This window comes from Molossus molossus, unplaced genomic scaffold (genome assembly GCF_014108415.1).
Source record: "Molossus molossus isolate mMolMol1 unplaced genomic scaffold, mMolMol1.p scaffold_m16_p_10, whole genome shotgun sequence".
Classification (NCBI taxonomy): domain Eukaryota; kingdom Metazoa; phylum Chordata; class Mammalia; order Chiroptera; family Molossidae; genus Molossus; species Molossus molossus.
The window spans coordinates 95,498,718-95,510,683 of NW_023425345.1; the positions used below are offsets into that span (position 1 = coordinate 95,498,718).

The window sequence follows — 11,966 nt, forward strand, 5'->3', positions numbered from 1 at the left end:
GTGAGCCAGGAGCAGAAAGGCGGGATGGTCTCCACTCTTTAAGCTCTCGGAGTCACAGAGTCGGTGGCCTCATTTGTACAAGCCAGGGGTTAGAATGCAACCTTGGAGGGACCGCTGTGCCCACCAGGGGTAGTGAAATCAACTTGGTGGATTGCAACCGACATTGTTTCCTTTTAAAGAACTAGAAGGATTAAAGTAGAATAGAAACTAAGTACGAGACATGAAGTGAGGCTGGCTGGTGACGTTTGGTTCAGTCGGGTGTGTCTGTGCAAACAGGGCCTGTGTCCAGTGTGGTTCTCACTGTGAGTCCAGCCGAGGCTCCGAAGCCACTGACGATGCCCCAGCTCTGTTGTTCATGGGTGATCGTGCGGTTCAGCGACACAGCTGAGTGCTCTTGACGAGGAAGGGGGGCAGGCCAGGGAGAAATGGGGGGGTTGGGCTAAAGTTGGGACTGGCCATGGTAAATAGCATCAGCACATGGAAGAGAGGAGCCTGGGCCATTCCTGGAAAGAGCCCCATGTGCCTGGCATTTTCCCAGCTTCCTCACCTTCGCTGCCCCGTCACACACGGGCTCAGGGAAGACCGGCTGTGTGTGAGGAGCCGGAAGCATCTGTGAAGCCAGAGAGCAGGGTCCTGGCGTGGCGAGTCCCTGTTGCCCTTCCCCAAACCTTCACGAAAGAGCAAAGTGGGGGCTCTCTTCACCGAGGAAAAAAGCCAGCTGCCTTCTGGGACGGCAGCTGTCCCTGTGGGGTCCGCGTCTCAGCCTCCAGGAACAAGCCGAGTTCTCTGTTGCAGGCTGTCCTACCAGGATGATGAAAACCGACAACTGACACCCCCGGAGGAGGACAAGAGGGACAGCCGGCAGTCTCCGAAGAGGGGTTTCCTCCGCTCTGCCTCCCTCGGTAAGCCCTCACACCGTGCTCCCAGATGTGAGCCGACAGCAGGCCTCCCCAGGTGATTGGTCAGGCGCTCGGGGGTGACAGGGGCCTGGCTCAAACAACCCCCACACAGTGGGCTGGGCAGATTTCCAGAGCGACCAGGGGGAATTCCAGGGCAGGGATAGGGCTTGGACACAAGCTACGTGGTATGTGTCAGAGGAAGGTGGAGGGTAAAGAGGAGGTGTATCCGGGCCACCAACATGCCGGCTTCCCCTCCCTGGGTGCGAGTCGTCACAGGCCCCGGTCCTTTGCCTGTCCTGACCCCAATTCTTTGGCTGGCTCTGCAGGTCGAAGGGCCTCCTTCCACCTCGAATGTCTGAAGCGACCGAAGAATCAAGGGGGAGACATCTCTCAGAAGACAGTCCTGCCCTTGCATCTGGTTCATCATCAGGTAGCCACGCTTTGGACAGGCCACTGGCCACCACCCAGGAGGCTAGACAAAATCCCCAGACACCCGTCTCCCCTGTCCCAGACCGCTGCTGCACCCCCACCCCTGGCCCTAGCAGCCCCCAGGTGAGGGACCTTTTCTACACAGGCGAGATCCCTAAGGAAGTCTGTGGTTTCCCACGGTGGAGACCTAGGAAGTGCTGGTGACCAGGACCTCTCCATGGTCCCAGGATTCCCGAGTTTCTTCTTACAGCCACACAGACGTCCCGTCCTCAGACATTAGCTTATACCACAGGGCGCTCAGGCAGATCTGGTCCACCTAGAGCTGCAAGACACCTGGAAGTTGAGCTGCACACAAATCCATCCACTGAAATGTAGAAATGATCAAAGAATCTGCCAGCTACAGAGTCAGGAGTAGGGAGTGATATCCAAGGAAAACAGGTCCAGGGAGATTGGACAGCTGACATTGTCCTCTGAGCACGGGTGACTCCGCAATAGTGAAATCCAAGACATCAGCATCAAAACTGCTCTTACTGTCTCAGAACTAATGGAAACGTCAAAGAATTATCTAAGGCATTCTCTGACCTCCAGAAAAATTAAGCTCTAGAGTTTCTTGTACTTTTTTAAATTTTTAAATAATGGAGGATTCTTTTTTTAATATGTTTTTATTGATTTTTTTTAGAGAGAGAAGGGAGAGAGAGATAGAAACATCAATGGGAGCAAGAAACATCAATCAGCTGCCTCCTGCACGCCCCCTACTGGGGATCGAGCCTGCAACCCGGGCATGTGCCCTGACCGGGAAACCAACCAGGACCTCTCAGTCCACGGGACGACGCTCAGTCCACGGGACAGTGCTCAGTCCACTGAGCCACACCAGCTGGGCTCTTGTACTTTTTACCTTTTTAATTATACACTCCCTTACCATAGCTCTATTCTTTCAATTTTTTTATTCAAAGGCATTCAAGTGCCAATTAAAGTTTACAGCCAGTATAAGACAGCCTGTGTGATTTAGCTAAGATGATATAATTTCAGCTTAAAGAAATGTACTGTTTTGCTTAGCCTGTATGGCACTGCTGACATACATATGACCTCTAGGGACCCAGGGACCCCAGGCTGGGGACCATCAAGAGCAGTGGCCCAGGGAGGCTGGCAGGCTGGGGAGAACTGTGATATTTTTATGAATTTCTAGAAGTTGATTCACTTGTCTGTTTTCTCATCCTGGAAGGCATGAAACTCCTGTTCATTTTCATCCCCCTCCATGCCTTTCCCCTCCCCTCCCACCCACGCAGCGTGTGCCCTTCTTCCTGCCTCTGGGCCGGGCTTGCCCACCGCATGGCCTCGCCGTCCCGCGGACGCGTCCCACCACAGCAGGTTGTGGTGGCCGCTCGCATGGGGACCGCAGCCCGCCCGCAGGCCCCTCGAGCACAGTGGGGCAGAGGACACGGCCGTGTAAATACTGCAGTCACATGCAGCGTAGTCACATGCAGCGTGAGATGCGGGCAGTAGCTCAGACACAAGGCGAGCTGGAGTGTGGCAGGATTGTACGAATGGCCGATTCGCTGCAGAGGCTGAACCAGTCCGCACCGGCTCTGCCTGCTCTTGGGCTGCGCAGACTGCTTTTCCGCAGACCCTCCCTGGCTTGAACCTCCCATCAACCCCCGAGGCAGGGGGACGGGGCGCTGGGTCCTGGCTGTGCAGGCCACACGGGTGGGCACCGTCCTCTCCGGTCGGCTGACGAAAAGGCCAGGGAGAGAGTTGACAGCTGGCGGGGCAGGGCCAGGGCCGAGGAGCAGGTGACCTTGACTCTAGTCTGTCGCAGCTTTCGGATTTAGAGGAGACAGATCATCTCAGACTGAGGTCATCAGAAAATGCATTTTCGGATGGTTGAAACTCACACTGGGTCTCGGACGGGTGACAACGGTGGCAGTGTGTCGGGCAGGTGCCACCACCTGGAAACAGCCGCTGCTGGGAGGCCTGCCTCCTGGCCTGGCCGTCCCCAGTAACTCGCGCCCTTGTGTGTCTGCAGGCGTTGGCAGTGGCGGGCCTGAGCCCCCTCCTCCAGAGAAGCCATTCCCCCACCACGTTCCCCCGGCCGTGTGCCACCCCCCCGGCCACGCCCGGCGGCCGCGGCTGGACCCCGAAGCCCATCCCCACCCTGCGGCTGGAAGGCACCGAGTCCAGCGAGAAACTCAACAGCAGCTTCCCGTCCGTGCACTGCAGCTCCTGGTCGGGGGAGCCCACGCCCTGCGGTGGGGGCAGCAGCGCCCCCCGGCGGGCCCGGCCTGTGTCCCTCACCGTGCCCAGCCAGGCCGGGGCCTGGGGCCGGCATTTCCACGGCAGTGCCAGCAGTCTGGTGGAAGCGGTAAGTGACTCGGAGCTGCCAGCAGACAGGGGAAGGGAGGCCCCGAGGCAGCAAAGGCCCTTTGCACGGAGAATCAAGAAGGGAGAGCCTGGTTCTCTCCCAGGTGGACTGGAGGTCAAGTCTCGGGGCCACAAAGACCCTTGATGCCAGGGCCTGCAGCAGGGTGCACGGCACGCAGGGGATTCTGTCGGCTTCTGTGGGGCGGTTGGGGCGGGGCTGCTGCGGGGGAGAGAGACTGCGAGGCACATCCCAGCCGCAGGCCAGTGAGGCCCGCGTGTACGCCCCAGGCATGCTGTGACTGCTCCGGACCTGAGCCTGGCTGCCTGTGCACACGTAGGAAGTCGGTCTGGTTCCTGAGCCTGGTTCTCGTTAGAATAACCTGGGGAGCTTTGGAAACCTATGACCAATCAAATGGGTAGTTTTAAAAGCCCTGTGATGATTCCAACGCACAGCCAGAGTGGAGAAAATCTAGTCCAGAACAAGAGCACTCTCGGGTCCGCCAGGCTCTGCCCCGGTCGGAGCACCCATTGCAATCCTGGCTCCTTGACAGGTCGGAGCAGTCCCCAAGGGTGCCTCCAGCTCTGACGCCCTGTGCTTCCGGGGCCTTGGGCACCTGTTACTCAGGCCATGTCTCCACGGAGCACCTGCCACTTGCAGGTCTGCCCCAGGCGGGGACACGGCGAGGGGTAGTGTTTCTCTCTCTTGAGCTCACACCGGGGGGAGGAAAGACAGGTAATACATAAACATGTATGCAGTGTGTTAAGAAGGGCCGGCACGGTGGAGGAAAATTACGTGGGATAAAGAGTAAGCAGGGAAGCTGGACAAACAGAACTGAGAAAACCGTCCCAGGCTTCAGGGCACTGCTCCCCCCGCCCGCTGGCTCGCGGCTGATTTCCCGGAACAGCCACTAAAGCAGCCACCAGGGAGGAGAGCGGGGCTGTGGCTCTGCCCACTGGCCTTCCCAGCAGAAGCAGGAGCGAAGGGGGTGCCTGGGGCGTGTTTGCACACACCCTCCTCAGGGTCCTCACCGCCAGACAGGCAGCCAGGCTGGTGGGCAGTGGGCACAGGCAAAACAGCGCACCAGAGAACAGAGGTTTCTTGGTAAGAATACTAGAGGGTGCCAGAGAGGAGCAAAGACAGGGTGGACGTTCTGCTGTGAGAGACCACCGCTGAGGCTCCGCGGTGAGCCCGCTTGTCATGGATGTGGTAACGGTTTTCGAGGACCCCAGGCAAAAGGTCTCTCCTCCAGCCTACACATCCCGAATGTCGCTCCTTTCCCCTGAGCACCCCATGCCGCCCCCATGTGCACACACGCACGCATGCACACACTCCTGGAGCTCCCAGTCAGGAGTCCCGTGCTCTGGCCCTAAAGAGAAGAGGCGAGCCCCGGAATAATGTTCCTCTTTGGTTTTTCCCCATGGCCCTCCCCCTTCAGGTCTTGATTTCGGAAGGACTGGGGCAGTTTGCCCAAGATCCCAAGTTTATCGAGGTCACAACCCAGGAGCTGGCTGACGCCTGCGACATGACCATAGAGGAGATGGAGAACGCTGCTGACAACATCCTCAGTGGGGGCACCCAGCAGAGCCCCAACGGCACCCTCCTACCTTTTGTGAACTGCAGGGACCGGGGGCAGGACAGAGCGGGGGGCAACGAGGGCGGGCCCTGTGGGCCCAGCCAGGAGTGCCGGCGGAGCCAGGAGGAGCTGCAGGACAGCCGGGCCTGCGTCAGCAGCCTGTAGGAGCTGGGCTGGGAGATGCTGGGCTTTTTATTTGTTTCAATGTTCCTAAAGGGTTCGTTTCAGAAGTGCCTCACTGTTCTCGTGACCTGGAGTTAACGGAACAGCGTCTTCATTCATTTCGTTGGGACAAGACACAGAGTTGGGTGGTATCGAGAGTCAGCTTTTCGGGGGGAAGAAGAGCAGCAACCCCAGTTTGTGTCCAAGGAGGCAGTGTGGTGAGGAGGAGGAGGCAGAAGTGTCCGGGAGGGAGAAGGCCACCCGCCCTCCCGAGGGATTCCAAGCCCCGTGCCAGGAGCCAGCCTTCGCCTTGGGCACAAAAGAGACCCTCAGCTTCCTGTGGTAGCCCTCACCGAAAGGACCTTTGTCAAACGGGTGTCTTTCAACTTTGCTTGTACAAAATCATTTTGCACATATTGTGTACGAGCTCACTGTCCCCATAGAGCCAGGGCCCTGTGGATTTGCAGAAGGAGGCAGGCGTGACTCGACCCAGCCCCACCCCACCCCAGAGGGAAGAAGAACCTGCGGGAGGCGGCAGGAGCTAGGAGCCAGAGGGAGGCAGTGCCATGCGGCAGCTGCCCAGCCCCACCCCGCTGCCTGGATCACCTTCCTGCACAGGCCACCGCAGGCCACCACGCTCCAGCCCGGCGGCGGCCAGCGTGCTGGGAGGGGAGCGGCGCTGCTCCCCAGGAAGAGGCGGCCCCTCCGGACAAGGCGAGCTGGTGCCGATCTGCTGAGCGCTCCTTTGTTCTGTGGTTTGACATTTCTCCTGACAGCATGTTGCAGTTTTCATTTTTTTGTTTTTGTTTGGGGTTTTTTTTTTTCTTCTTCATTTTATTTTCCCAGGAGGAGGGAGGAAGAAGAGTGTTTACGAAGCTCTGTAGCCACCCACCTTACCATTTTCACTCTTGCAGATGTCAATCAGGTTAGGTTTGATCATGCTATTTAAACGGGTGTGGTTTCCTTTTCCTGCGGGGGGCTCCCTGGAGGAGAGTTTTACCAGACACTGTGTATGCCCAATCATTTGTTACGGTTTCCGTAGGTAGTAAACATGTTTTTGGTTTGGTTTTATAATTTAAAGGTAATCAGCAATGCACTTGATAGGGTCTTGCACAGATGGGTGACTGAGTTGTGTTCTTTCGAATGCTGGGTGCCGTGGTGGGTGCCAGCAGAAAGGAAGCGTGTACGAGTCTCTGTGCGTGTGTACTTGTGCAGCGGGTCGTCTGTGTGCGTGTGTCTGGCGTGTGTGCGTGCACCCGCGCAGTGCCCCGTGCACCCCGTGAGTGTGCGGCTCCCCGAGTCTGGGTGAAGTGGGGAGATCTGAATCCAGGGCCATCTGAGAGCAAAAACAAATCACTGTCTCTGCTTCTGAAACGGGAATCAGTAACTCTTTGCATTTTCTGTCCCACAAGATATGCAAAAACAATGCAATAATATTCATTTTAAAAATACAATTGTGAGTCTTGTTGGCATTAAAACTGTATTTTAAAAAAAACACAGAAGTTTAAGGGAAAAACTCGAGAAGGCGTTTTGCTTCGATATATTCCGTGTAATGTTTAATTGCATTGATAATGTTTCTGTTGAAGAAACCGTTATACTTGAATTCAGGTCAGTTTCAGTATTTTACAAATATTTTTTTAAAATTGAATTGCAATTGTGCCAAGCGAATATAATGAATTGACTTAAGTTTGTTTTTGAATTCACCTCTTGTATATTTTGCTGCATGTAAGTAAATCATTTTGTATTTGGAGTGTGACAAGCTTTACCTTTGAACTCTTAAGTGCTTTTCTCTATGTGGTTGGGGGAAGGGGAACATCCTCTTTTTTTTTTTTAATTTGTACAATGAGCAAGGGTATCACCAGTGTAAATCATTATTCTGCTATCCACCAACAGGTTTGGACGTTACTGTTTTGCATATCTTGTGTTTGCTTCCGTTTCCCTCGATGTTTCCAAAACGGTAGGATAGGCCTGTTTATACTACATCTCATATGCGAGACCAGGACATATCTCCTTCCAACCCTCACTCTATCTCCTCTGCACCAGCTCTCCGATTGGGTGTTTCTCCAGGAACAGCCCCTCGCTGGGAGGGCTGGAGGCATTGGCCAGCCCCTCTCCTCACTGGGCGAGCCACAGCGACCCCCCAGGGAGAGGGGAGGTGGCTGGCTGTTCTCTTCACTCCCACCGCACACGTTTTGCTCAGTGGGTTTGCAGGAAAGTGCGCACTGACCAAGAGAATGAAATTAGAGTCAGGGGAGGGGAAGGGTATCCTGGCTCTGGCCACTGCTCCACCCAAACTCAGACAGCAAAGTCAACCAGGTGAAACCTGTGTCCAGCCCAAGTCAACTCTGTGTTGCTCCATCTCGTCTTCGCTCCGGGGCAGCATTCCCTCCAGACCTCTGTGGTGTGTCTGGCAGCCGTGGGGGGGGGGACCAGGCAGGAGAGGCAGCATCAGCAGTTCACAGGGATGTTGGGATCAGACTTTGTGGGAGCCTCTCTTATGCCAGTTCGCCTCTACCTAGGACACACCCCACTGATGCTGTTCTTTGAATAGATTTCATCAACGATGGTGAACAGGCGACTGGTTTGGGGAAAACGGGACCCAACCATTCATCCAGAATGTACCCACTGAATCTCTTCCAGTCCAGCATACTCTCCGCCCTTCTTGGCACTTAGATAAGCAAACTAGAAATTTACGTTGAGAAACGCAATGAAGATGAGTTTTGTTTTTATAGGCTGATTCATGGACGTGTGGAGAAATGTGCAGAAACTCCCGGGTTAACGACAGTCCAGAAACAGAAGAATCTCTTCCTGTCTCTCCGGGCCCAACCCATCCAAACGTTCGTGGCCCTTCTCAGGTCTTCTCGAAATTAAGTGTAGGTGTTACCTTGTGTCTAGTTTCCCAATGTGTCTGCCACTGTGCTGCTAAGAGTTTAGTGACGATGGAGAGGAGAGCCCTTGGGATCGCTGTCTGCTTCTTGCTGCACATTTGGTCCCTCGACAAAATTTGGAGTCTTCACTGACCAAACACACACAGAGAGTCAACCTTTTCATCTTGCATTCTATGTTCCTTTGGGACGTTTCATCGGCGTCACCAAATCTCACAGGCCAGCAGCGTGGGCGGCAGGCTGGACTCAGTCCAGCTTCGCCCAGGGTCCTGCCCTCTGGCTCGTCACCACTCACACCCAAAGGCTCCCTTCTGCTGTGCAGCCAACTCGTGGAGAAGACCAGCTAGTTTCTCTCCCGTGAGGACAGTCTCTCGTGACAAGGGCGCCCTGCCCTGTGTGCTGTGAAGGAGAGGAGTTTGCAGATGGAGCGCCCCGTCCAGGGTCTGCCGGAGCCTGACGCATGCTGGACTCCTGTAGGACTGACACCTGGTGCTGTCATCGCCACCGACCAGGAAGCCGGCCGTGAAGCCGATGGGCCTCATCCACGGTGTACGAGGCGATGCTTACTCTCCACCTGCAGTGAAACTGTCCCCGGGACCTTGCAAAGCAGAAGGATCACATCTTCTGAGAGCCTGTGGCTGGCAGGAGAAAAGCAGCCAGAGCCGAGGACCAGGGGACTCAGCGAAGTGCAGCCTAAGTTCTGGGTTTTGGTAACTTCATTTTTATTTCCTTCTGACTAGCCCAGCCTCTTTTATAGCCAACGGGGTCTTCATAACGACTCACGAGGATGGCTCCGTTAAGCAGAGGGCTTTCCGGCCGTCTCCTTTCTGCCTGTTCCCAGAAGGTTCTTTTTAGTCTTGAGTTAAAAAGAGGAGACTTATCCGCTAGATTCTGGCCTCATTTATAAATTTTTCTCCGCTTTGCTTCAGAAGACGTTAGTTATAGCCCCTTCTCCAGCTTTGAAGTCCCATAGACGTCCCTCTGACTGGGAAATCCAAGGGCAGTGGAACAAGACTTCCTTGCTCCATCTCCTCCGCCTCCGGGACCCTGCTTTCAAATTCCAGGGCTTGTTTGGAGCTAAGCCTGTCACGCCCTCGTAGCTGTCTGCTTCCAGAACATCGTGAGCCTGCGGCTGGGACAGGCAGCCCAGGAGCGGTGCGCCTCCCGCTCAGCGGTGCCCCTGCGGAGACATGAGCGCCTGAGCAGGAGGCGTCTGGAAGTCATCAAAAGGGTGGCGGTTGATGGACGGAGGCCCATCGCTCCGCAAGGCTGAGAAATGTAACAGGAGCTCGGATTAGGCATCAAGAAGAACCCCGGCGGTCAGTGCTTTTGCACATCAAACCAGAACCACGCCCGTCGCTGAGGAAGATGATGAGCCTCCGGCCCTAGAGAGCCAGAGGAACTGAAATATCACCTAAGAGTGAGGGGCAGTTTGACGAGGAGGCCGAGAGGGGCGGTCTGGCTTCAGGAGGTCGTGCATTAGCTCCCGGGGGAGTCAGAACCTGCTGACCGCGTCCAGCCCAGTTCTGGGTTTGAGGATACAGGCCTGGTGTGGGAATGTCAGCACAGGGCAACCTGGAGGAGAAATGGGGGCTAATAGAGCACGTTTTGATTTGCTGCGTGTCTGTCCATTTTCTGGAAAGAAATGTCCAGTTCAACCATCCCAGTGGCCAGTGCACTGGAGAGACTCGTGTCTGGAGGATCTACTTTGGAAGAAGGGAAAAGTAACATTTTGACTGACTTGTTTCCCAACCAAGTCAAGGTCCCTGGCTGGCTGTGGGGTGTCTGCCACCCTGTCCTCCCTCTCTGCTGACGTCTGCCCGTGCATTAGCCACCTGCTGCTGCGACCAGCCAGTCCGAGGCGGGCAGTGGGGCGCTGCTCTCCCCAAGGCGAAGGGTGCTCCGTGGGGCAGCGCGTGGAGGGGACCCGGGAAGGACAGGAGGGAAAGAGGGTTCTACAGCTGCCGGGGGGGCCTTTGTCCCCTTCCCTGAGCAGCTCTCTCCATGTCAGCCTCCTCCCCTCCCCACCAGGCTAGTGAGGACAGAATGGAAAGGATCCTGTGTGCAATTCTTACTCAGTTTTTTTGTGAAGCCATTTCTGGTTTTTACTTTATTTATGTATTTATTTATTTATTTTTCAAAACAATGAAGCATTGCCTTGTGGAGCCAGATACCAGTCAGTGTAACAGGTGAATGTGTTTCTGCCACATTGCTGGGGAGGCACTTGAACCACATGCACACACGTACACAGACACGCAGCTCACACACATGTACATACATGCACACACATACACAGGCACATTTCACATATATACATGAGTACATGCATGCACAAACACATCTCACACACATATATACATAAATACATACACAGACACGTAGCTCACACACATATACACACATGCACATACATACACAGGCACATCTCACATATAAACATGAGTACATGCATGCACAAACACATCTCACACACATATGTACATAAATACACACACATACACAGGCACATCTCACATATGTGCATGAATACATGCATGCACAAACACATCTCACACACATACATACACAGACACACAGCTCACACACATGTACACACATGCACACACATACACAGGCACATCTCACATATATACATGAGTACATGCATGCACAAACACATTTCACACACATATATACATACATGCATGCAGAGACGTGCAGCTCACACATGTACACACATGCACATACATACACAGGCACATCTCACATATATAGGTAAATACATGCACAAACACATCTCACACATATGCATAAATACATGCACAGACACATCTCACGCACATATATACATAAATACACACACATACACAGACATGCAGCTCACACACATGCACACACATACACAGGCCCATCTCACATATATACATAAATACATACACGCACAGATATCTCACACACATATACACATACACACACACACACGCACATCCATAAGGAACAGTGCTTGTGCTGGGGCTGAGCTCCGGACAGATGATTGTGTCTCCTCCCGATGGCTGAGCACTGAACAGAGAGAGATGAGGATGAGGCCACAGCAACTTCCTTGGGTGGAAGCGGCAGCACCTGAACTATTTCTACTAGGAATTAAGTATAATTGACCTACGTTAAGAACATGCTGCTACTCCTCCATCCAGACCTCTCCCTCTCATGATCGTAAGGGGTGGAGCTCACAGCACAGGTGCCGTGGCAGAGACTCTCGGCTTCCTTACGTGCTAGGGAAGCCAGGCACCCCATCTCTGAGGGGAAGGCGACCCTGCGGCCGAGCACCCTGCGCTAAATTAAACACATTAGTTCACCACTGAGTGGAGTCAGAGTTAAGACTGTTCTCTTCTAAACTGAGGGAGACAAGAAGAGACTGTATAATTAAGTGAAGGCTTGAAATGTCACATCACCGTCCAGGATTCTCCCTTCACATCAGATGCTGGCTTTCACGAGGGTACCCCCTTTGCTGGGACATCCCATGCACCCAGTTTTCAGAATCTATATCATCTATTTGTATCCGACTCCTGGAAGGGGTACAGGACACTTACTCTACCGTGACTCAGACATTTGCTACAAATCTGCCCTCTAAAAGTCACTCACACACCTCAAAAGACTCATTATCAGAGGCAGTCCTTGGTGGG

At 54.3% G+C, this 11,966-nt stretch overlaps 1 protein-coding gene across 12 annotated transcripts in view; it reads left to right on the top strand.

Moving 5' to 3' along the window:
• CACNA1C (calcium voltage-gated channel subunit alpha1 C) overlaps window positions 1–5,493 on the top strand; it is a 579,936-nt gene extending 574,443 nt beyond the window's left edge. For all 12 annotated transcript variants that reach the window (XM_036252393.1, XM_036252392.1, XM_036252383.1 and 9 more), the window contains 4 exons: window positions 796–902; window positions 1,226–1,329; window positions 3,352–3,687; window positions 5,123–5,493. In XM_036252393.1, coding sequence (XP_036108286.1) covers window positions 796–902; window positions 1,226–1,329; window positions 3,352–3,687; window positions 5,123–5,425 — 850 coding nt within the window. In that variant the 3' untranslated portion in view covers window positions 5,426–5,493. The remainder of the gene's footprint in view (window positions 1–795; window positions 903–1,225; window positions 1,330–3,351; window positions 3,688–5,122) is intronic.
• The last annotated feature ends 6,473 nt before the right edge of the window (window positions 5,494–11,966 follow it).